The sequence below is a fragment of the Pelophylax lessonae genome (assembly GCF_965119305.1).
Source record: "Pelophylax lessonae genome assembly, chromosome: 1".
Classification (NCBI taxonomy): Eukaryota; Metazoa; Chordata; class Amphibia; order Anura; family Ranidae; genus Pelophylax; species Pelophylax lessonae.
This window is the reverse complement of record NC_138768.1, coordinates 508,104,112-508,131,264: the sequence shown is the minus strand read 5'-3', so window position 1 is coordinate 508,131,264 and position 27,153 is coordinate 508,104,112. Positions and strand designations below refer to the sequence as shown.

The following is a 27,153-nucleotide window of genomic DNA, read 5'->3' as shown; positions in this document are numbered from 1 at the left end:
GGGAAAAGGGGAAGGAAGTAAAGAACACAACCTAGTTCAAAAAGTAACTGTGTAAAAAAGTATGTCTGTTAGAGATACATTTAATACACAGTTTAAAGAGGTGAAGAGGCAGCTGTAAACGTCCTTCCCAGGATACACGGTTAATGAGAGATGAGCTCTTTCTCAATACCAATATGGCCCGTGGAATGTTGGTTCAATAGATGGGTCCCTGTGTCCCCAAAAAGTGAATTTGAATGTAGTAAATGCCACAACCTGACTGTAAACATTCAGTGCTTTGATTAAAAATCTGTGACATTACAGAGCAACAAAAACACAAACACGTTTCCTGGAAAAGTATTAATATTCTTGTTGCTGTATAATGCCACAGCTTTTTATTCAATAAATCATCAAAAGTCAATGGTCTCTGTAATTTAATACATTTGACTGCACACAAATAGCCGTGGAAGGTTGTGTTATGGCCATTTGTAGAGCCATAGTATCCATTTCTAAATTAAAGCAGAATGAACAAGTTTGGCTGTCAAAGATGCTTGGGTCACATCAAATTAGTATGATCAGAAGAATAAAAACTTTATATCAATGAGGGAAAATAAGTGGGGATTACAGTCTTGCTGAAACACAAAGAGTAGAGAGTACACAGGATAAGATGCTACACAAAAAAAAATTAAACAGATGGTAAAAAACAAAAAGTCATACTTAACATAACACATAACTGAACAAGCAAAATGACAGCATTTAAGTTATAATGGCAGTTCATATTTGCAATTATTTACATGACTAATACCAGAATCTAGAAGGTGCAGCCTGCAGAAATGGCCCTAGCCAAGAGAAAATAAAGAATGTATAAATTCAGTCTCCAAGTGTCGTGGCTTTGTATTTCTTGGTAACGTTACCTTTGAAAGTAGAGCGTTCATCTCAGGAATGCCTTGTAGTACACTCATTCAAACTAAAAGGGCTTTAAATGCATCAGGGGAACAGAGAATTTAGATCTCCACAATGTGCACATTTAGATTACCCACCATCCCATTAGTCTGCTAGTCCTCATGAGCAACCTCATCATCTGTCAGAAGCTGCCCATTGGCAGATGGCGTTTCAGAAGGAGCCTGGGATAAGTCTTCAAAGTCCTGACTTATGGTGGGGGAAATAATAGAAGGACTGGTATCACAGTATTCTGTACTCTGCTCCGAAGTAGCAATGGTGGTGGCCGTACTCTTTGGGATTGGATCAAAATCATCATCATCTTCCAAACTAGGAGACTCATGGACATCTAAAGTTGGGGAACATTGAACATACATTGATAAGTATTTCAAGTTTTAACAAACATGCAGCATGTATGTATGTATACAGATTTGTTAAACCAGTGAACATGTTGTTCTTATTCTGTTAAGGTATAAGTAAAAGGCAAACCATTTTTTTTTTTAGTTTTGGATAGAGTGGAGAGGTATTCGAACACTTGACAGTTTTTGCTGTGGTCTGTACCCCCGTTAGGTAGATTCACCCTCTCCATTTGTCCGGTTTACCATTATCATTGAAAGTGAAAGATATCCCAAACTTTGGGTTGTCCCCAGAAAAATAGTAAAGGGGAAATGTTTCAATGGGGACACTAGTTCTGGTGACCTGGGGGTCCCCAAAGAATTTCCTTCACTTCACCTCCTACTTCCCGTTTGGCTATGGTACAGGGAAATCTCTGCAATGGGACACAGATGGTGAAAAAAATCTGACAGGCATTATAACCCTCCCTTACTCTATTCAAAAAAAAAAAAAAAAAAAAAAGTTTTGTCTATAGTTCTACCCTAGAAAAGAAGAAAGAAAATGGTCCAAAATATGTTGACACAAACTGCTCAAAAAAATGTAAAGGAACACTTTGAAAACACATCAGATCTCAATGGGGAAATATGCTGGATATCTATACTGATATACAGTGGGTACGGAAAGTATTCAGACCCCCTTAAATTTTTCACTCTTTGTTATATTGCAGCCATTTGCTAAAATCATTTAAGTTCATTCTTCTTCCTCATGAATGTACACATAGCACCCCATACTGACAGAAAAACACAGAATTGTTGACATTGTTGCAGATTTATTAAAAAAGAAAAACTGAAATATCACATGGTCCTAAGTATTCAGACCCTTTGCTCGGTATTTAGTAGAAGCCCCCTTTTGATCTAATACAGCCAGGAGTCTTTTTGGGAAAGATGCAAAAAGTCTTTCACACCTGGATTTGGGGATCCTCTGCCATTCCTCCTTGCAGATCCTCTCCAGTTCGGTCAGGTTGGATGGTAAACGTTGGTGGACAGCCATTTTTAGGTCTCTCCAGAGATGCTCAATTGGGTTTAAGTCAGGGCTCTGGCTGGGCCATTCAAGAACAGTCACTGAGTTGTTTTGAAGCCACTCCTTCGTTATTTTAGCTGTGTGCTTAGGGTCATTGTCTTGTTGGAAGGTAAACCTTCGGCCCAGTCTGAGGTCCAGAGCACTCTGGAGAAGGTTTTTGTCCAGGATATCCCTGTACTTGGCCGCATTCATCTTTCCATCGATTGCAACCAGTCGTCCTGTCCCTGCAGCTGAAAAACACCCCCACAGCATGATGCTGCCACCACCATGCTTCACTGTTGGGACTGTATTGGACAGGTGATGAGCAGTGCCTGGTTTTCTCCACACATACCGCTTAGAATTAAGGCCAAAAAGTTATATTTTGGTCTCATCAGACCAGAGAATCTTATTTCTCACCATCTTGGAGTCCTTCAGGTGTTTTTTTTAGCAAACTCCATGCAGGCTTTCATGTGTCTTACACTGAGGAGAGGCTTCCGTCGGGCCACTCTGCCATAAAGCCCCGACTGGTGGAGGGCTGCAGTGACGGTTGACTTTCTACAACTTTCTCCCATCTCCTGACTGCATCTCTGGAGCTCAGCCACAGTGATCTTTGGGTTCTTCTTTACCTCTCTCACCAAGGCTCTTCTCCCCCGATAGCTCAGTTTGGCCGGACGGCCAGCTCTAGGAAGGGTTCTGGTCGTCCCAAACGTCTTCCATTTGAGGATTATGGAGGCCACTGTGCTCTTAGGAACCTTAAGTACAGCAGAAATCTTTTTGTAACCTTGGCCAGATCTGTGCCTTGGCACAATTCTGTCTCTGAGCTCTTCAGGCAGTTCCTTTGACCTCATGATTCTCATTTGCTCTGACATGCATTGTGATCTGGAAGGTCTTATATAGACAGGTGTGTGGCTTTCCTAATCCAGTCCAATCAGTATAATCAAACACAGCTGGACTCAAATGAAGGTGTAGAACCATCTCAAGGATGATCAGAAGAAATGGAAAGCACCTGAGTTAAATATATGAGTGTCACAGCAAAGGGTCTGAATACTTAGGACCATGTGATATTTCAGTTTTTCTTTTTTAATAAATCTGCAACAATGTCAACAATTCTGTGTTTTTCTGTCAGTATGGGGTGCTATGTGTACATTCATGAGGAAGAAGAATGAACTTAAATGATTTTAGCAAATGGCTGCAATATAACAAAGAGTGAAACATTTAAGGGGGTCTGAATACTTTCCGTACCCACTGTAGACTGGGTAACGTGTTAGGAACCAAAGAATGCCATATCGTTTGAAAGAAATGAAAATGATAAACCTACAGAGGGCTGAATTCAAAGACACCCCAAAAATTAAAGTGAAAAAATGATGCAGCAGGCTAGTCCATTTTGCTGAAATTTCATTGCAGCAACTTAAAATGGTACTCAGTAATGAGTATGGCCAACACATGCTTGTGTGCATGCTCCTAATAAGACGACGGATGGTGTCCTGGGGTATTTCCTCCCAGAACTGGACCAAGGCATCACTGAGCTCCAAAACAGACTGAGGTGCAACCTGGCAGCGTTAGATGGGTCGAAACATATTGTACCAGAGATTGTACTGAAGTGAAAAAATGGTGCAGCAGGCTAGACCATTTTGCTGAAACTTTAATGGAGCAACTCAAAATGGTACTCAGTAGTTTGCATGGCCCCCACGTGCTTGTATGCATGCCTCACAATGTTGGGACATGCTCCTAATGAGATGACGGATAGTGTCCTGAGGTATTTCCTCCCAGATCTGGACCATGGCATCACTGAGCTCAAAAAACAGACAGCAGCCTGGCAGAGTCGGATGGGTCGAAACATAATGTCCCAGAGGTGTTCTATTGGATTTAGGTCAGGTGAGTATTGGGGCCTTTAAATAGTATCAATTCCTTCATCCTCCAGGAACTGGATGCCTACTCTTGCCACATGAGGCCGGGCATTGTCATGCAACAGGAGGAACCCAGGACCCACTGTACCAATGTAGGGTCTGACAATGGGTCCAAGGATTTCATCCTGATACCGAATGACAGTAAAGGTGCCATTGTCTAGCCTGTAAAGGTCTTTGCATTCCTCCATGGATATGCCTCCCCAGACCATCACTGACCCACCACCAAACCAGTCATGCTGAATGATGTTACAGGCAGCATAACTTTCTCCACGGCTTCTACAGACCCTTTCATGTCTGCCACACGTGCTCAGGGTGAACCTGCACTCATCTGTAAAAAGCACCGGGCACCAGTGGCAGACCTGCCAATTCTGGTGTTCCATGGCAATTACCAATCAAGCTCCACGGTGCTGGGCAGTGAGCACAGGGCCCACACTAGAGGATGTCGGGCCCTCAGGCCACCCTCATGAAGTCTGTTTCTGATTGTTTGGTCAGATACATTCACACCAATAGCCTGCTGGAGGTCATTTTGTAGGCTTCTGGCAGTGCTCATCCTGTTCCTCCTTGTACAAAGGAGCAGACACCGGTCCTGCTAACGGGTTAAGGACCTTCTATGGCCCTGTCCTGCTCGCCTAGAATCTCCTCCATGCTCTTGAGACTGTGATGGGAGACACAGCAAACCTTCTGGCAATGGCAGCTGAAACTGATTAACAACTCCCTCTGCTACTTTGACTTGATGCTATACGCTGATTAAAAAGTGTTCCTTTAATTTTTTTGAGCAGTGTAGATACAGTATCTCACAAAAGTGAGAACCCCCCCTCACATTTTTTGTAAATATTTTATCATATATCTTTTAATGTGACAACACTTAAGAAATGACACTTTGCTACAATGTAAAGTAGTGCGTATACAGTTTGTATAACAGTATAAATTTGCTGTCCCCTCAAAATAACACACAGCCATTGTCTAAACTGCTGGCAACAGAAGTGAGTACACCCCTAAGTGAAAATGTCAAAATTTGGCCCAAAACGTCAATATTTTGTGTGGCCACCATTATTTCCCAGCACTACCCTAACCCTCTTGGGCATGGATTTCATTAGAGCTTCACAGGTTGCCACTTGAGTCCTCTTCCACGACGACATCATGGAGCTGGTGGATGTTCGAGATCTTGCGCTCCTCCACCTTTCATTTAAGATGCCCCACAAATTGGGTTTAGGTCTGGAGACATGCTTGCCAGTCTATCACCGTTACCCTCAGGTTCTTTAGGAAGGCAGTGGTCATCTTGGAGGTGTGTTTGGGGTTATGTTGGAATACTGCCCTGTGGCCCAGTCCCTAAAGGGGCGGGGGGGGGATCATGCTCTGCTTCAGTATGTCACAGTACATGTTGGCATTCATGGTTCCTGAACTGTAGCTCCCCAGTGCCGGCAGCACTTATGCAGCCCCAGACCATGACAATCCCACCACCATGCTTGACTGTAGGCAAGACACACTTGTCTTTGTACTCCTCACCTGGTTGCTGCCACACACGCTTGACACCATCTGAACCAAAAATGTTTATCTTGGTCTCATCAGACCATAGGACATGGTTCCAGTAATCCATGTCCTTAGTCTGCTTGTCTTTAGCAAACAGTTTGCGGGTTTTCTTGTGCATCATCTTTAGAAGAGGCTTCCTTCTGGGACGACCAACCAATTTGATGCAGTGTGCGGCGTATGGTCTGAGCACCGACAGGCTGACCCCCCCACCCCTTCAACCTCTGCAGCAATGCTGGCAGCACTTATACATATATTTCCCAAAGACAACCTCTGGATATGACGCTGAGCGCGTGCACTTAACTTCTTTGGTTGACCATGGCGAGGCCTGTTCTGAGTGAAACCTGTCCTGTTAAACCGCTGTATTGTCTTGGCCACCATGCTGCAGCTCAGTTTCAGGGTCTTGGTAATATTCTAAGCTAGCTAGGCTATCTTTGTGTAGAGCAACCTTTCTTTTTTCAGATCCTCAGAGAGTTCTTTGCCATGAGGTGCCATGTTGAACTTCAAGTGACCAGTATGAGTGTGAGAGATATGACACCAAAATTAACACACCTGCTCCCCAGGCCTTGTAACACTAACAAGACACATGACACCGGGGAGGGGAATGGCTAATTGGGCCCAATTTGGACATTGTCACTTGGGGGTGTACTCCCTTTTGTTGCCAGCGGTTTAGACATTAATGGCTGTGTGTTGAGTTATTTTGAGGGGACAGCAAATTTACACTGTTATACAAGCTGTACACTCACTATTTTACATTGTAGCAAAGTGTAATTTCTTCACTGTTGTGACATGAAAAGATATATTCAATATTTACAAAAAATGTGAGGGCTGTACTCACTTTTGAGAGATACTGTATGCACATTCATTAGCATCCTTGGACTGCACAAGTTCATTACTTCAATGAGGGTATTCTGCAAAAAAGAAAAAAGTAATAACGACTGACTGATATGCACTGCAAATACAGCATGAATGGTTAAATAACCTTTTGGAATTACAAGTAGTAATGACAAGTATAGTCATTTTATACTATGGCTAGGTGCACAATATCAGCAGTCACAGAAAATCAAGAACTAGGTTATTGTAAGGAACATTTTATATGCCTAGATTAAATGTACTGTACCAGAATATGCCATCATCCTTAGAGAAGCCTATGGTGCTTTTCATGGCAACTTGGCAAGTGTACAGCAGAACACATTACTAGATATAGCTAATGGAGATATTTAAAGGAAACCTGTAATCAAATTATCTGTAGGCTGCCGATACTACCCTCTCCATCTAAAAACTCTACTTTCCTGGCTATCATGCTGACTCAAACTCCTTAGTAGTATGTAATCACTGACATGGGTCCAGAATGTACATCATGAGCTCTAACACCAAACTGACTTATCTGTTCAGCATCATTAACTCAGATTATAGAAGCCATGAACAGCTAGGACAGCTATGACATTCTACACATTTTGCTAGATGTTTTAATTTAAGGTATAATTTTATTGCAATAACACAACGCAAACACCACCATTGTGTGCAACAAGCAATTTAGTTTCAGATGTGGCCAAAAGAAAGTAAATAATACCCAAACAGTGGCAAGAAAAAAAAAAAAAAAAACATTTATGCTTGTACGATTGAATGGTGGAAATCAGCAGAGCTTCAAAAATTCTACCTGGCTTCAAAGCATGGGAGGACATGATGATCTCCCCCCACCTTTACCTTAAAGTGTACTTAAACCCAAAAACAAAACTGTAATATAATGCAGCTTACTAGTCCTTCGAAGCAGTAACTGCATTCGTTTTCTTTTTTAAAGCGTTTCTTCACCCTAGAAACAAAAACATTTAAAGTCAGCAGCTACAAATACTGTAGCTGCTGTCTTAATAGGACCCTTACCTGTCCAGGGATCCAGTGCAGTCCTTACCCAATCTGGCTTTGGGAAGCCGGCTGCCTGCTTACGGCTTCACAGCCAACTTCCCACAGTACACTGCGTTTTGTTAATGGTCCGCAGCTTTCTGGGACCTATGACGTCTCCCAGAAAGACGAAGGGGAAGGAAGGAAAAACTTCGGCCTCCGTTAAAACCAGGTACCCGCTCCCCTCTCTGAGAAAAAAACAAGCACAAGCAAGCAGAACTTACCCTTTTGGGTGAAGTTCCGCTTCAAGGCTTTTTTGCTTTATTTTCCACCTGAAACATTTTTCTGTCCTAGTGTGACAATTCTCACTCACAGTACTTTATCTATGAATGAGCAGCGTTGTCACCCTAGGACAGGGATTATGTTAGGACTATTGAATGACCCACACTCTGGGCAAGGCTGATCACAATGCTTGAAATAATACTACAGCATGACCAAGAGGTTACAAGCTCACTGGATTTCTGAAAGGATCAACAGGTACCTTTATACACTTACAGAACAGATTTGACAAAATGCTTTCTCTAGTATATTTAAACAGGCCAAATGCAAGCAAATAAGAGAAGATTGTTAGGTTGTAAAAAATGTTTCTAAAACCAAAAAGCAGTGTGTGTAGATACAACAGAAAGTGAAGGAGACCTCTCCAAACTTCCCTCTTAGACAGCTGTCAAGTTTTCCCACTGGCAGATTTTCCCCTCCTCTTATGTTTTAAAAATAACTAAATATGGGATTTTCTCCCACATAGTGTCAAAGTGACAACTCTCACCAAGATGAACAAAGTGGGTGCATTTCACCATTAGTGACAGAGCCACCAAAAAAAAAAAAAAAAAAAACACCTTGCCTACTCCATTCAAAACTAAAAAAAAAATTATTTATTTTAACCACTTGCCGACTGCCGAACGACTATTTACGTCAACAGTCAGCCCCTCACAGGCAGAGTAACGTAGGGCTACGTCGCTAGCCTGTGAGGGTTTTGGGAGCGAGCACGCTCCGGCTCCCGCGCGGTCATGGTCCACCGGGCACTCGCGATCGTCCGTGACAGCGGGAGAAAGGCAGGCGGCTAGTGTAAACAAAGCCGCCTGTCAGTTATCCCTGTGTAAGAATGATGATCAAACGGTTCAACTATGTAGGACCGTTGATCAATGTTCTTACACATCAAGCCACAGCCAATCACAGTTAGAAGCATGCCCCTAGGACACACTTAACCCCTTCCTCTCCAATACAGTAATTTTTACAGTAACAGTGCATATATATATATATATATATATATATATATATATATATATATATATATATAGCACTGATTACTGTAGTAATGTCACTGGTAACCTCAAAAGTGTCAAAAATGTCAGTAAAGGGTCCGATCTGTCCGCCCCAATGTCGCAGTCCCGCAAAAAAAAAAAAAAAAAAAAAAAAAAAAAACACAACAAAAATCTTTCCCTTTGTTAGTAAACGCAATAACTTTTGCGCAAATCAAAATACGCTTTTTGCGATTTTTTTTACCAAACATATGGTAAAAAAAAAAAAAATTGGCCTAAAATGTTAAAAATTTTGATTTTTACATTTTTTTTGGGAATTTCATATAAAAAAAAAAATGTGAAAAATATTGTTACTTTTGCAAAATTGACGCTTTTTTTATTTATAGCGCATGATCAAAAAAAAAAAAAACGCACAGGTGATCAAATACCACCAAAAGAAAGCTCTGTTTGTGGGGAAAAAAAGGACGCCAAATTCGTTTAGGTACAGCGTCGCACAACCGCACAATTGTCCGTTCAAGTCACGCAGTGCCGAATCGCAAAATAGGCCCTGGTCAGGAAGGGGGTAAAATCTTCTGGGGCTTAAGTGGTTAAGCTGGCCATGCCCTGAGAACTTCGGTTCCTGATAAACTGGACAAAACTCACTAGATGGCCTGTCAAACCCCTCCTGCCCAAGATTGTTTGATAAAAAAAAATAAAGAAGGAGCTGGGTAGAAAAAGGTCAGCCGAACAGAGGCTGCAACGTAATCCGATACTGGCGTCCAGCAGGGAAATGCGGATGGAGGAATCTGTCAGATTTTGATTGTTCTGCCTGTATTGTACGGCCAGCCTTAGATTCACTAAACACAAAAACACAATGCAAAAACACTATGCAAGCTAGATGACAATGCATAATCAAGACAACATCTACTTGTTTACTTTTAAAAAAATATGAAGGTACTTACTGCTGAAAGACTCTGGATATTGCTTTGCCAATTTCCCTTTTAACATCCTACAGAAGAGAAATAAGAAATAAGTACAGTAACAGGGCGATACACCAATTATTTTTTGTCGGAGAGCATGAAAATAAACCAGATGATTCTGTAACTGCCCCCAAAAGACTCAATGCTGAATTAAATTATGGAGATATTAAAAAAAAAAAAGACAGCTTTAATGTAGCATCAAAAAATATTCAAATTAATTAAATTTTTTAGGGTTCACACCTAGCATTATGAACACGTGATTTTGCGCACATTTTCGCATAACACGCATAGGGCAGCTTATTTATTTCAATAGGCCGCTGTATGCGTGACAAACGTACCAAAAGTAGCTGATGTAGCTTTTTGGGGGGAGCGTTGCGTGTTTTGCTGCACAATGAATAGCACTGCAAGCTCAGCGCACGTTCTGCAAAGGGATCCTACTCACCTGCAGTGTGATTTACTCAATATTTTAAACTTCATGTGCAACACCCACCTACTTTTCAACTCTGGCATGGTGGAACAACCTGTCAGTCACAATGGTGCTTTATAATAGTTGCACATTATAGTGAGCTTTAGCTGGCTTTATAGCAAATTACCAGTAAAGATTACAATAATGAAAAATGCTATTTTTTTCATAATTCCCTACCTTATCCTTCTGAATATTATGTCCAAGTCTTTCTTCATTTCCACCAACGTCCTCGTGTGATGTATAAACCGATCACTCATTTGTTGCAGTCTGGTGTTGGAGAGACTGTTAAAGTTAAGGAGCATCTCATTGGTTTTCTCAAAGCGGTCAAGCCTAAAGAAAACAAATATAAAATAAAGTGAGTTAGAGTCGGTTCACACTGGGGCGACACGACTCTGCACTACTTCGGGGGCGACTTGTGCATTCCCATGCACCACCACTTCGGAGCGACTTGCAGGGACTTCACATAATGGAAGTCTATGCAAGTCGCCCCGAAGTAGTACAGGACCCTTTTTCTAAGTCGGAGCGACTTGTGTCGCTCCTATAAGAACGGGTCCTGTAGCAGTCAATGGACCGCGAGGGAGCGCGACTTGTCAGGCTGACAAGTCGCGTTAGTGTGAACCGACTCTTAGATTTCTATACACTCAAGGTTTTAACAGTACCATCATTTAATGGCAACATGTATCTAATGTCAAAAACAAAAGTGTAACATTTTGCATCCTATGTTCTTGGATTTAGTAGCTGCATTTGTTTTCGTTTTTCAGGCTAAGAACATTTTCTGCAAGTACAATCTAATCAAGCTACCATTTATAGGGGATAAACAAAGGCAGACATGTTTAAAGTTCAGCAAGTGTGACAAACATGGCTGCCCCCATAAATACAATGGAGAAATAAGTGAAGACATGAAGGGACAGAAATTGCACCAATCACAGGATTACTGGGAGAAAAAAAAAAAAAGGGGGAAAAAATGCCCAATAAAAATGAAGCTAATAAAACCAATAATAAAAGCATCGTCTGCAGCTGAGGTGATCACCGCACTTGTAGCTCCATCATACTTCCTGTATCCAACAGTTTGTACCTCTGTACAGACCAGTAGCTGGAAAAAGCCTACAGCCTTAAAGTCAACTGCACTGAAGCATGAGAGGTTCCAACTATAGATATAAAACAATACCAACATTTTGGCTCAATATTTATTAGTTTATGTATGTCTGGCCAAAAAAAAAAAACATACATATGCGGTACATATCTGCAATACATTAAGAATGCTACATGTTTTGTCATTTTAAAGCTGCATTCCAGGCTGTAGTTGAAATACCCTTGCAATGAGGTTCCCCCACACTCCAAGGGTTAAAACCTCACACTTTCTATGGGGTATTTCTCACATCCACCGTTTCAAAAGATTCCAGCAATGTCCTCCTCTTCTCAAACCTCTGATTTGTAGACATTCCTTTGGCATCATTACATATTGTACAGGGCTATTAACCGTGTATTGTATGTGGTGGGGGCCAATGTACAACTGCAGCCATGAGCAGTGTGGAGAGTAGGCAGCGCTGTACCCATCACATAGATGAAGGGAGCCTGCTGGAGCGTAAAATAAGGTAAGGATTTCTCCTCATCTTGGAACCACAAGACATAACAAGCATTTAACCAAAATATGTATATACAGTGGGGATCGAAAGTTTGGGCACCCCAGGTAAAAATTTGTATTAATGTGCATAATGAAGCCAAGGAAAGATGGAAAAATCTCCATAAGGCATCAAATTACAGATTAGACATTCTTATAATATGTCAACAAAAGTTAGATTTTATTTCCATCATTTACACTTTCAAAATAACAGAAAACAAAAAAAATGGCGTCTGTAAAAGTTTGGGCACCCTGCAGAGTTAATATCTTTCCTTGGCTACTTTATGCACATTAATACAAATTTTTGCCTGGGGTGCCCAAACTTTCGATCCCCACTGTAAATGTATCAGCGCTGCTCAATAAATAGGTGTCCAAAGTGCGATAAATATTGAAAAATCTAATTGCAATATACAATAAATAAATATATATATGCTGGTATACAAATTTTTGGATTTCTATGGAGGAGATCCATGTGGGACTATTGATTTATAATTTATTGATTTTCATTATTTAAAGGTTATTTCACACTGCACTTCATTGTGATATTTGGCACGTAATAAGATTTGGATTGATTAGTATATTAAGCACCTTATTTATTTGTATACCGGCATATATATATTAATTGTATATTGCAATTTGATTTTTCAATATTTATCGCACTTTGGACACTTATTTATTGAGTAGCGCTGGATTTATGTGGAGGAGATCCTTGTGGGACTATTGATTTATAATTTAAGGATTGTCAATATTTATAGCACAGAGCACTTTGGATTTAGTCAACAACTCCATTCAATCAATATGTCACACATAGGAAGGTGGATTTTATGCGATAGTTAAAATATGATCATAACTTATGATCATAAGTCATCGATCGCATCAAAGTACGACTGTATTCATTACCCAAGTATTTTAGTGCCTCTGATTGATCATTTTCTGCCCTGGCCGATCAACTCAGTTTGATCGAATCCGAACGAAATGGAGTCACAATGGTTTGGAAAGGGAATAAGGGCCATTTGATCTTTTCGCAGATTTACCTGTTTTGATCAAATCACAGATCGATGGTAGAAAAAATAAATAATAAAAAAAAAAAAAAAAAAAAAAAAAAAAAGTGTGTTTTACCACCATATTTTTATTTTTATTTTTTTTTTAAGCCCGTGGCGTGTGAAACACACTCAAAAGACTTACACCCGGTGCATAAAAAAGTGCACACACGCAAACGTGGAAACACAAAAAGTGCACAGGGTGTGCGACAATGGTCTTCCCTCTGAAGAGGTAGGACCCTAACCTCGATCCCCCAGGGCGCAAGACTCCTGACAGAGATTTAAGGTACTTCCTATGGTCTGTCTGGCCAAGACCAGACAAACCCCGTTCTCCAGGGGGACTGCCAGAACAGCCCACCCCAAGTACTAGGTGGGGCTCCCCCGAAGGGAGACACCATGAGGGAGGGCGAACTAAGCCAGAAGGCCATATCCACCCCCTCTCAAGACTCAAGGCTGGGCCCGAGGACCCACACCCTACAAGTCGTGCAAAGGAAAAAAAAAAAAAAAAAAGGTGATAGTGCAGTGACTCACAACAAAGAAATAAAAACACACAAACGAAAAAGGTGGGGGAAGGGGAAGTGGGGTAAGTGCTCTGGTGCCATGTGAGGTACCAAGGCAGGCCTTTCGGCCAGAATAAAAAATTCCTCTGGTCTAAGCCAAAAGGCCTGTCCCAAGAGGCAGGTGCGAAAAAGGTGTGCATGGTGCAGTGACCAAGGTGCCGAAAAACTCAAGGCGAGCTGCCCCTCACCAGTGAGAATTAAGGCACCCCTGGGCTGCCACCCCAGGGGCACTTACACCACGGGCTTTTTCTATCTCAGCCCCCGGCCAGACCGAGTGTAGCCTATCCCCACCAGCAGACATCGGAACCTGGACAGCTTAGGGAGAGCCTACCTACAACCGGGGACAGGCCTTTTGCAAGGCCAGATCAAAACCCAGGAGAGAAAGCCCTCCCGTTGCCATCCTGTTCCTCAGCCCAATACATCCAGGAGCAATTCCACCGGCCACCCAGTCAGACCGGCTTTCTTGCTCCCTTCAAACTGGTTAGAACAGTTCAACCCATTCGAATCAGAAGGCGGCGGTCCCCACATGCTTTCCCTGATGACCTACTCCCCATACCTCAATACTCTGAGAGCTCCAGGTTTTGGTCATACCAGTACTAGCTGAGGTCCATACCAACTGATAAGAACAGATACTACACTTGATCTTAGCCAAAAGGCCGAGAAGCGAGTGTTTTGCCACCATAACTCCAGTTAACTTATTTTTTTCAGGTTTGGGTAGAGTGGAGAAAATCGTACATTTCTGTCAGAGCAGGGTTTGCTTCTGACTTTGACCCCATTGGGGAGATTTTTCCATACTTCATGTCCCTGTGACACAAGAGATGGAGGGACAAGGCACACACAGCAATAAAAGACTGTTTATAGTGTAACACCCCCACAAGTCACAAATCAGTGGTTTTTGGCATATTGTACTTTTTAAAATCACTCGCCTGAGTGGAGCTAAAGCTGTGAACCCAAGTAAAACAAATGAAGAAAAAAAAAATGAAGTAATAACTTACATATGCCTTTGAGCCAGAATAATCGCATTTACATCCTCTGAGTTCACCATATTGAGAATCCTGTTACAAAATACCCCTGAAGCACTTGGTTCCATTACCTGGTCATCTGCCTGCAAAAGTAGAAAAGAATTGGGCACAACTTAATACAATTTTCGCACTTGGATATTAAGAAATAACAATGTACATGTAGTAATACCTTTAGGCCTTGTCTTCAACCCGCTAAAGACAACACACGTAGGCTGCTTCTTCATATCTTAAGGTTTTCCTTTCCTTCCGATTGCTGGTCCCCTCAGCAATGGCACTACTTTCTACTTTTAGAGAGGCTCCTTTCCCTTTGCAGGGCCTTACAGAGCCAACCTTCCCTTTATGCCCCCATCTGGGATCAGAGATAATTGTAGGCCGTGTGCATCTGCGCTGTGTGCGTCAACAAATACATATAGCCCTAAAGCCTAGGAGAACAAGTCACTCTCCTATTCCCCTCGTCTACAAGCATAAATAGACAGCAGCTTGAGACTGTAATGTCCCCTGTGACCTGGCACGGTACTCATGACAAAATTTAGAGAAGTGGCAATTGCTGATCAATCTGAAGTTAGAAGCATTCAAGAGTAAATAAAATCAAAGGATTTCTGTACTTGGATTCGGACTGGATTAGAATGCATTCATTTAAAAAAGTGTAGGTATAGTGTTTAATACTACTTTAAGTGCCAGAGGGTCTAATAGGCATCACAAATGTGGTAGAAATTCTCTCTCTCCCCTAAATATGTTGTACTTCAAACTACTGCTAAAATAACCTGTATCCCAAATCCAAACCACTGTCACAAAGGAGCAGGGAGAAAGTCAACCCTATATAAGCTCCAACTGGACATCTGGCTTTGCACAGGGCTGTTTATCCTTACTTCCAATGCTGAATGGTGTGGCAGAGCAATACATGGATGGTGACTTACTGGTTGACTGGCATTAAAGTGAACCCGATGAGCATAGGTTTAATTTAGTTTAAAACACCCCCCCCCCCCCCAAAAAAAAAAAAAAAAAAACTATACGAGCCCATTCACATTAGCGCGACTTGTCAGCGACCTGGAGGCGACTTGCATAGACTTCCATTATGTGAAGTCTCTGCAAGTTGCGCCGAAGTCGTGATGCACATGACTTCACAGGTCGCCCCCCAAAGTCGTGTCGCGCTAGTCTGAATGGGCTCTACAGGTATACTTTTGTCTAGGTCTTCTGACTGGTCTGGTGACCTCATCTGTTTTCTTTTTATTATAGGTAGTGAGGGGAAAAAAGTATTTGACCCCCTGCTGATTTTGTACGTTTGTCCACTGACAAAAAAATGATCAGTCTATAATTTTAATGGTAGGTTTATTTTACCAGTGAGACAGAATAACCCAAAAAAAAAAACGCATTTAAAAAGAATGTATATATGGATTTGCATTTTAATGAGTGAAATAAGTATTTGACCCCTTCGCAAAACATGACTTAGTACTTGGTTGCAAAACCATTGTTGACAATCACAGAGGTAAGACGTTTCTTGTAGTTGGCCACCAGGTTTGCACACGTCAGGAGGGATTTTGTCCCACTACTCTTTACAGATTCTCTCCAAGTCATTAAGGTTTCGAGGCTAATGTTTGGTAACTCGAACCTTCAGCTCCATCCACAAATTTTCAATGGGCTTAAGGTCTGGAGACTGGCAGGGCCACTCCAGGATCCTAATGTGCTGCTTCTTGAGCCACTTCTTTGTTGCCTTGGCAATGTGTTTTGGGTCATTATCATGCTGGAATACCCATCCACGACCCATTTTCAATGCCCTGGCTGAGGGAAGGAGGTTCTCACTCAAGATTTGACAGAACATGGCCCCGTCCATCATCCCTTTGATGCAGGGAAGTTATTCTGTCCCCTTACCAAAAAAAAAAAACACCCCCAAAGCATAATGTTACCCCCTCCATGTTTGACGGTGGGGATGGTGTTCTTGGTCACTGGCAGCATTCCTCCTCCTCCAAACACGGCAAGTTGAGTTGATGCTAAAGAGCTGGATTTTGTTCTCATCTGACCACAACACTTTCACCAAGTTCTCTTCTGAATCATTCTGATGTTCATTAGCAAACTTCAGATGGGCCTGTACATGTGCTTTCTGGAGCAGGGGGACCTTGCAGGCGCTGCAGGGTGTCAGTCCTTCACAGCATAGTGTGTTAACAATTGTTTTCTTGGTGACTATGGTCCCAGCTGCCTTGAGGTCATTGACAAGATTCTCCCTGGGCTGATTCATCACCATTCTCATGATCATTGAAACTCCACGAGGTGAGACCTTGCATGGAGCCCCAGACCGAGGGAGATTGGCAATTATTTTGTGTTTCTTCCATTTGCACCAACTGTTGTCACCCTCTCACCAAGCTGCTTTGCGATGGTCTTGAAGCCCATTCCAGCCTTGTGTAGGTCTACAATCTTGTCACTGACATCCCTGAACAGCTCTTTGGTCTTGGCCATGGTGGAAAGATTGGAATCTGATTGATTGCTTGCGTGGACAGGTGTCTTTTATACGTGTAACAAGCTCTGATTAGGAGCACTCCCCTTTAGGCCCATTTCACACATGGGAGTCCGTCGGCAGACTCAGTTTTTCTCAGCGGGGGGGATTGATCCGCCATTCCCCTGCTAAGCAGGTAGATGGCAGCTCTGTCTCCGTGCCGTGTGCTGAGACAGAGCTGTCGGTCCCCACTGTTCTCTATGGGGGAATCTGATGAGAACGGACTGCCTGTCCATTCTCATTCGATCCCATTCGCTGGACGGATGGAAAATAGGGTTTCCATCCGTCCAGATTTGACAGACTGGATCGGATGTCAGTGGACATGTCTCCGCTGACATCCGATGCCCCATAGAGATGCATGGGGCATCCGTTCAGATCCTGAAAAACTGACAGGCGGATCTAAACAGTCCGCAAGTGTGAAAGGGGCCTAAGAGTGCTCCTAATCTCAGCTCGTTACCTGTACAGAAGACACATGGGAGCCAGAACGCATGCTGATTGATAGGGGATCAAATACTTTTTTCACTAATTAAAATGCAAATTTATAACTTTTTTGAAATGCGTTTTTCTGCATGTTTTTGTTATTATTCTGTCTCTCACTGTTAACCACTTAAGGACAGGAAGTTTTTTTCCCCCTAATGACCAGGCCATTTTTTGCGATACGGCACTGTGATTCGTGCGAAGCTGTACCCAAATAAAACTGATGTCCTTTTTTTCCCTACAAATAGAGCTTTCTTTGGTGGTATTTGATCACCTCTGAAGTTTTTATTTTTTGCGCTATAAACAAAAAAAGTGACAATTCTATTAAAAAAAGATTTTTTACTTTCTGCTATAAAAACATTCCCAATAGAAAAAAAAAAATGTAAAAATCTATTTTTTTTTCACCAATTTAGGCCAATATGCATTCTGCCACATACTTTTGGTAAAAAAAATCCCAATAAGTGTATATTGATTGTAGGGAAATCGGCCCCGATCCGGACAAAATAGCTGGATCGGAGATCGGTAAAGTTCAGCCGTCCCACGGGCTGATCCGGTTTTTGCTGAGTAATGGCTCAGCCATCCCTTACTAGGTGCAGTAGTAGTATGGGATGGGAGCCGCTACTTCCTGTATAGGCCCGGCTCACAGGCGGAGTGATATCAGATGCACTCCGCCTGTGAATGGAGGAGCCACACACATGAAGCAGCAGCTTTGCAGCCGCTTGCTTTGTGTGTAGCTCCGGATCGGTTCCGTATCGGTATCGGCAATTTCACCTTGCCAGATATCGGTATCGGCTCCAAAAAAAGCCGGATCGGTGCATCCCTAATTGATTGGTTCTCGCAAAAGTTATTACGTCTATAAACTAGGGGAAAGATTTATGTAGTTTTTATTTTTTTTACTAGTAATGGCGGTGATCAGAGATTTTTTAGCGGGACTGCGACGTTGCGCGGACAGATCGGACACCTGACACTTGAGGGGACAAGTGACATTACTACATTAATCAGTGCTAAAAATATGCATTGTTACTGTACTGACACTAGCAGGGAGGGGGTTAAAACCAGGGGCTAACAAAGGGTTAAGTCTGCTCCTAGGGAGTGCCTTCTAACTGTGTGGGGGTTGTACTCACTGGACGGGAGGAACACAGGATCCCTGCGTTCATCTCTGACAGAACAGCGGTCTGTCTCCATGGGGAGCGACCGCAGGTGCTCGGCGGACATTGCGGCCGCCGGACCCACTGATTGGCCCCCCTCTGGCCAATCAGGAGGCACACGCCCCCACTATCTGTTACGTGAAGGGACGTAAAAGGTACGTCATTTTGCGTAACAGAGCCAACCTGCCGTTGTAACACTACGCCGGCAAGTGGTTAAAATAAACCAACCATTAAAATTATAGACTGATCATTTCTTTGTCAGTGGGTAAATGTACAAAATTAGCAGGGGAAAAAAAAAAACACTTTTTTCCTCTATACAGTATATATGTGCCATCAATTTTCGCAGCACTTTACATATATATATTGTACATTCACATCAGTCCCTGCCCTCGAGAGATTACAATTCAAGGTCCCTAACTCACACTCATACAGTACATACACATACGAGGGCCAATTTAAACAGGAGCCAATTAACCTACCAGCATGTCTTTGGAGTGTGGGAGATAACCGGCGCACCCAGAAGAAACCCATGCAGGCACAGGGAGAACATGCAAACGCCACACCTTATGTGTTATTCCTCTTCTCCAATGATGGTGGGTGGTCTAATGTATTCAATGGGGCTAATGAATTGACAAGTGAGCACAATTCATGCAATAACACTGTGAGCCCAGGTGTGTCTGACAGCCAAGACTCTCAAGAAGTGGATTGAATGATCCTGGCTGTCATTTAACCAGGGACAGGAGTGCCATCAGCAGAAGCAGCGTGCCTATTGACATCTATGTGAAATGAAGGCACAGGCAAGGCCAAGGCCTATAATGTTTTATACAAGACACAGAAAGGTTAGCAAAATGCAAGCAATAGTACATACAATGCTAATGCAAAACTGAATATTAAAGTTCAACAGTAGAAACATGACAATATGATATAATGTAAATGCAAAATACAGGCAAGGAGGCCAATCGATTAACCTTTAGTGATCATCCCCACATTCTCTAACTAAATCTAGTACAGAGACACCAAACTATTTACTTTTTTGGAGCTTTTGTCTTCTGTGCTCTTCTTGGACTGAGCTGGCACAAGGGACAGTTTGATCTGTGTGCAGACTCTCTGCCACCTACAGTGGGTATAGAAAATAATCACCCCCTTTAAAATAATCCCATTCTGTGGATTTGCAACCTGAAATGAAGACAGACACGGTTTTTGTTTTATCCAGCTGTATTAACTCTGTGCAAATATTAACATCCAAATAAAAGATATAACGCCGACATGTCAGGAAAAAAAAAAATCAAAAACAGAAATCACTGAATTGGAAAAAGGATCACAACTTTGTGTCGCTATTTTGTTGAACCACCTTTCTGAATCCACAGATTTTCAGTGGGGTTCAAGTCTGGGCTCTGACTAGACCTTGCGAGGACATTCACATTTTTCTCCTTCAACCAATGTGTGGTCATTTTTGTTGTGTGCTTTTGGTCATTTTCATTTTGGAAGGTAAACCTTCTTTATATTGACAACTTTTTGGCAGAGGGCAGCAAATTTTTTTCAAGAGCTTGATGGTATTTTGCCAAGTAAGGATAGATTATCGGCATAGATTATCGGTGGTCGATATGCACTTTCCCCGATATATCAGTATCAGGCCTTGAACTGGCCGATAGTGCCGATATTTTTGTGGCGTCATTCTGCCTTCTTAGGCCGCCTCGCTCGCCTTGGACAGCCTAATCTGGAGTCGGGACTAGTGGCGCGGGAGTGTATAACAGTCATACACTCACCCACAGCAGCCGGGTGCCAGCCAGCCACCCACACCCATAGGCCCTGTACCAGCCAGCCAGCCACAGGCACTGTACCAGCCAGCCACCTACAGCCCCTGTGCCAGACAGCCAGCCACCCACAGACAGGGTGCCAGACAGCCAGCCACCCACAGACAGGGTGCCAGACAGCCAGCCACCCACAGACAGGGTGCCAGACAGCCAGCCACCCACAGACAGGGTGCCAGACAGCCAGCCACTAGCACTGTACCAGCCAGCCACCCACAGGCCCTGTACCAGCCAGCCACCCACAGCCCCTGTGCCAGCCAGCCACCACAATGTTTCAGACAGCCAGCCACCACAGGGTGCCAGCCAGCCACCACAATGTTTCAGACAGCCAGCCACCACAGGGTGCCAGCCAGCCAGCAACCCACCCAGCCAGCCACCCACCACAGGGAGCCAGCCAACCAGCCATTAAGCATTAAACAAAAATGAACATGTTCAGTACCAGATTTGTGTCGCAAATTGTCTTTATTTTTAAAAACTTTAAATGTACAAAATATCGGCCGATACGTTGTGACCAAAATATCGGTATTGGCCCTGAAAAAAACATATCGGTCTATCCCTACTGACAAGTGCTCCAGTCCCTGCTGTAGAGAAACACCCCATAACAGGATATTACCACCTCCCTGATTTACTGTAGGAATGGTGTTGTTTGGGTGGTGAGCTGTATTGGATTTCTGCCAGACATATATTGATATGATGGTGTTGAGGCCAAATAATTCAATTTTAGTCTCATCTAACCAGAACACCTTTTTACATGTGGCCTCAGAATCTTCAAGGTGAATTTTGGCAAAGCTCAGTCATGACTGCATGCGGCCTTTGAGTGACATTTCTTGTAACCCTCCCATACAAACCACATTTGTAGAAAAATTGTGATATTACTACTGTCACATACACACAATGACCACTCTTTTGTCATAAATACCTGCAACTGCTTCAGAGTTCCTGTAGGCCTCTAGGTAGCCTCTCTGACCAGTTTCCTCCTGGCTCTTTCATCTAGCTGATCATCCTGATCCAGGGAGGGCCTGTGTTGTACCAAATACCTTCCACATCTTAAAGTGGAGTTCCACCCTATTTTTATACTTGCCTCCATCTTCTCGCTCCGGGTCACCTGAAAAAGAAATGGATAATCGCATATTTTTTTTTTTTTTACTTACCTCGTAGCGAAGAAAATATACTTACCTTACTTCCTTCTTCCTCCTTCCTCGGCCCGTCGTCCCTTCCTGGCTCTGCAATGATTCCTGGGAGCTGGACGTCATAGCTCCCAGGAATCATTGCGCCTGCACCGGCCCCGACGTCAGTTCCGGGTCGCGCGCGTCATCCCCTTCTAAACAGCTTCTGGGCATGCCCAGAAGCTGTGGAGGGGTGACGCGCGCGACCCGGAAGTGACGTCGGGGCCGGCGCAGAGCATCGTGGGACCAAAGAAGGCGGAAGAAGATGCCGAAGAGGATCTCGCTGGCTTCAAGCTGCCCACATCTGAGATGGCAGCGCTGGACAAGACGTTTGCAAGGTAAGTATTTCGTCTTGCAGGTAAGTGCAACCCGGGACAGATCAGAGGCTAGCCATTGTGGAATGCACTAGCCCTGACTGTCCCGGGGGTATTAAAAAAAAAAAAAAAAATCCAGGGTGGAACTCCGCTTTAATAATAGACTCCACTGTGCTTCTAAGCATTGGTAAAGCATTCAACTTTTTTTTGGATCCATTTCCTGACTTGTGCCTTCCCACAACTTTATCCCAGAGAGCTTTTGACAGTGCCTTGCCACCCACAGTTAATTGTTTGCTTCAGTTACACAACCAGGGATTGAAATGCTCCAGGAAAGCTCTTTTCATGCTGAGCTAATCAAAATGACCACAGCTGATCACAGTTCAAAGTCAAATGGCTTTGTGTGCCATTGAGAAGGTGATTGAGCTTTTGTCATTTTTAGGAAGGGGGGGCAATTATTTTTCCAACTCAATGATTGTTTTTGATTTTTTTCCCCTCACATGTTGGTGATATCTCTTTAAATTGGATGTTATACGTTGCACAGAATAAATACAGCTGGATAAAACAAAAATGTCTGTCTTAATTTCAGGCTGCAAAGCAATAAAATGTGATTATTTAAAAGGGGGGGGGGGGCGATTCTTTTCTATACCCACTGTAATTCTAAATGCAGATCCCACACCCACCTGCTGTGACTAAAACTCATGGAAACATTAGGAATCCTAAAAACTAGGTATGCCAGTGGTTCCTATTTAGATACACTAACAAACTGAAGCCAAACTCCACTTCACACTTATAGTTACAGAACTAAGAGTTAAGGGATAAAGGTTTTACATTAATAAAATTAAAGCTGATCACCCCTGCCAGTGTTGAGCGATTTCTCTCATCCATGTAAACTTACATTCTTCTGGAGAGCTTGTGCTTTTGAAAAACAACAGACTTACTGACTGGATTACCAGATGAAATTAGAAGAAAGAAAGCCTAAAAAAGAAAACTAATGCAGCCATGGCATCTAAAAATTGGTAAACTGCAATATATGCAAAATGTTTGATTATAGGTTTAATGCTACTTTAAACAAGGTTCACATATATACATTTTAGTGTTCCACCTTTGGTGTGTTTTGTAGAAAATGCAAAAAGAAAAAAAAATGATGCTGCATATAAATTACATTTCAACAAAGTAAAAAGCATTGAGAGGTCAATAGCCCCTAACCGCCTTTAAAGTAAAACTTTTTTATTATTTTGGATAGAGTAACGCCTGTCAGATTTTTTTCCATCTGTGTCCCATTGGGGAGATTGGGGGAATTCCATAGCCACACAGGAAGTCCCTACAAATTAAGGGAATTCCTTGCCCCACCCCACCAGGTCAACAGAACTAGTGTGCTCATTGGAAGATTGTCCCTCTATTACTTTTCTGGGGACAACACAAAATTTGGGATTTTCTTTTACTTTCAATGATAATGGTAAACCAAATAGAGAGGATGCATCGCCTTAACAGGGCTCAGACAGCAACAAAAACTGACAGGGGTTCTAATCCCTCTATTCTATCCAAAACTAAAGAAAAGGTTTTGCCTTTAGTTATACTTTAAAACTAAAGTTTAGGTATGGCAATTTTTACAGTTACATTAATTCAGCTCGGACCAATGCAAGTATGTACATGCTGTACCTGCTAGAAACTGGAAATAACTGTAGTAGGCACAACAAAATGATCAGAATATGTTATTCTGTGTGAATGTAGCCTTAGGGCTCTTTCACACGGTCCGCATTCCGTTGCGGACCGTGCTCTGCTCAGCGGGGATCGATCCGCCGATCCCCGCTGAGCCGGTGGATGACAGCTCCGTCTGCGCACACAGTGCAGAGAGGGAGGTGTCAGAGCCCCGCTGCTCTCTATGGGGAATCGGATCGCTCTCATCCGATCCCCAGGACGGATGGAAAATAGGGTTTCCATCCATCCGGATTTCACGGACAGGATCGGATGCGGATGGCAGTGGGTGTCAGCGGACATTTCACCGCTGACATCCGCTGCTCCATAGGGCTGAATGGGGCATCCGATCAGATCCACCTAAAAAACTGACAGGCGGATCTGATCGGAACGCCCGTGTGAAAGAGCCCTTACAGACTTGCTGTGTACGAGCTAATCTGACATCAACAAATGACTGCTCAAATTATTTCATCCATCTTGAAATAGCACCCAAACCATCCTCTTCGCTCATCCCAAAATCTGTTCTCTAGTAGACATGAGCTCAGGCGCAATCAAATGCCCTTCAGAATCAAAGTGGTTGAGCGCACTAGCAAGTGGTCACTAGTAATGGACCAATCATCTGCACCTGAGGCATTCCCTGCCTAGGACATATATGTGTTCCTTGTATTAAAAAATGTGTGCAACCCTATGTGAATTGCTAGACCGGATCAGTTTGGTTTGTTTGCAGGCTGGCTGGCAAGTGTGCTGGAAAACTTGTTTGCGAGGTGTGTTGCTCTTCCTTGTGCACCTTATTGCAAAGGCTAGTTCTAAATCGGTATGCTTGCCATCTTTTTGTATACCTTGTATGTATATATTCGGCTGCAGGGCAAAGAATGCCCCTTCCACAGATGACTTGACCATCATGAATGCTGCTTCCAGACTCATCCACCTTACAAACCGCTCAGCATTTGCTACCCTCTCTCTGCCAATCCCTCCATTGGTTGCCACTCACCCAACAAAATACTAACAATAAGTTACAAAGCCACCCACAACTCTGCCCCCAGCTACATCACTAACCTAGTCTCAAAATACCAGTCAAATCATTCTCTTTGTTTCTCCAAAGACCTCCTGCTTTCTAGTTCCCTTGTAATCTCCTTCTATGCTAGCCTCCAGAAGTTCTCTCGAGCCTCTCCCATCCTTTGAAATTCCCTACCCTAATCTGTCCAACTATCTCCAGTTCTAAATACTTTTAGGCGATCCCTGAAAACTTTTCTCTTCAGAGAAGCCTGATCTGCCGCCACCTAACAACTGTACTTTATGGCCCCTTTCACACGAACGATCCGATCAGATCTGCCTGTCAGTCTTTAGGCAGATCTGATCGGATCCTTCATGCATCCCTATGGGAGACATGTCCGCTGACACCCGATGCCATCCGCATCCTGTCCGTGAAATCCTGACAGATGGAAACCCTATTTTCCATCCGTCCAGGGGATCAGATCGGATGAGAGCAGACAGGCGCTCTGCTCTCATCCGATCCCCCATAGAGAGCAGCGGGGCTCTGACACCTCCCTCTCCACACACAGTGTGGAGACGGAGCTGTCATCTGCCTGCTTAGGGGGGATGGGCGGGTCGATCCCCGCTGAGCAGAGAACGGACAGCAGAGCAGCATGTTAAAGGAGCCTTATTTTCTCTATCAGCCCACCCCCCACAGTTCTTTCTTTTTGTATCACTTGACCCTCCCTCCTAGATTGTTAGCTTTAATGAGCAGGGCCCTCTGATTCCTCCTGTATTGTAAGTGTACTGTTTGCCCTCATGTTGTAAAGTGATACGCAAATTGTTGGCGCTATATAAATCCTGTATAATAATAATAATAATAATTACAAGTGACAACTTCTGGCGTGCTTAACCACCTTGGTTCTGAAGAGCAGCTGAGCTCATTTGTACTCTCTAGCTCTTCCCATGCTCGCCTCCAGGACTTCTCCAGAGCCTCACCAAACCTCTGGAACTCCTCACTAGGAAAGGGCTTGGTCGTGTTTGTGATCTCACCAGCCTGATCCCGACAGGAAACCGACACTGCACATGGATAATCAAAGGCAGAGACATTTTCGGGTCAATCGCTGCACAGATCAGGAAATGGCTTACTGCCTGTGATTATCCGTGTGCAGTGTCAGCTTCCTGGCAAGATCTCAAACACGCCCGAGCCCATCTCTGCTCCTCACCCCAATCTATCTCCTACTCTGATCCCTGAAAATGCCTGCCCCTTCCCCACCTAATAAATCGGAATGGGCTCAGGCGTATTCAGATCCTAGTCCCAACCCACTGGGAAGCCGCCACTGTACACCGCCAATCATAGGTAGCGTGTGTTCATGCAGCTGCGGGCCGGGCCATGCCTCACTGCCTATGATTGGCGGTGTGCAGTGACCGCTTCCTGGCGGGATTGCTCATGTGCGTTGGGACAACAATCCCAATACATCCCTACTAATAAACCATGGCTCTGCCATCTCCCTCAGTTCATCACCACAGTTATCTTTTGTACTTTGTGCCCCTCTCTTAAAGATTGTAAGCTCTTAGACGCAAGGCTCTTCTAATCCTCTTCTTTTGAGTTGTAATGTAACTGTACTGTCTCCTTTTATATAGTAAAGTGCTAAGCAAGCTGCTGGCACTACATAAACTCTGTATAACAATTTAAAATTTTCCTAGAACTAACTGTACCACTTTAAAGAGAGAATAGGAGTTGGTGGTAAATGAGGAGCATATAAAAACATACAGAACCCTTTACAAAGACTTTAGCCAGGGTGCAGAATAAGCAGACTACAGAAAGACACTTCCTGATTTTACAATGGGGAGGGGGGGGGGGTGCTATGGAAAGCCATAAAGATGTGTGTGCCCCAACCCCTCAGGTGAGCTGACACGCCGACCCCGCAGCAGGCAAACCAGATTACCGAGTGAGGCTGGCTCCCATGGGACTCGGGGAGATCCTTGCTCATTTTCAGCTGCTTTTCCCCACCATGCAGCAGCCACCGGCAATCCTCTTGCACTTCCTGGTTTCCCATGTAAAGAGAGTTCTTATTGGCTGGCTCGTGCTGCATTCAGATTGGACGATCGCCGCTAGTCCCGCCCACTGACTCGGCTCCGTCAGCTGTCATCTCCAGTGTAAACAAACGGAGGTGCTCTTGCCTCCTTCTCTGCGTCTTCAGGGTATGGAGCGAGCCCTGACAACAATAATAATAATTGATAGAAAGTTACATGCTGGGATTGCGCTTTGCCTTTCCACAGACTGTCTGGGATATTTTTTTTTACTTTATAGATGAGGTTAATGCCCCATACACACGATTATCTGCAGACTTTTGTCTGCAGACTTACCAAAACCATATAATATGAGGTCAAACCTAAACACTTTCAATTTGTATGCAATCCGGCAGGCCCTTGCACTACATAGAAAAGGTAAGTCTGCAGACAAAAGTCTTCAGATAATCTGCACGTGTGTATGGGGCATTAGGCTCCGTTCACA

The 27,153-nt window shown here is 43.4% G+C and overlaps 1 protein-coding gene across 1 annotated transcript; it reads right to left on the bottom strand.

Annotated features, from left to right (window-relative positions):
- Nucleotides 1-26,731, bottom strand: KXD1 (KxDL motif containing 1; the record flags this gene model as incomplete). Its single annotated transcript, XM_082243897.1, has 5 exons — nt 1-1,264; nt 9,838-9,884; nt 10,499-10,651; nt 14,538-14,647; nt 26,585-26,731. The coding sequence occupies 5 exons, from the start codon at nt 26,729-26,731 to the stop codon at nt 1,032-1,034; spliced, it is 690 nt and encodes a 229-aa protein (XP_082100023.1). The 3' UTR covers nt 1-1,031.
- Between the last annotated feature and the right edge of the window lie 422 nt (nt 26,732-27,153).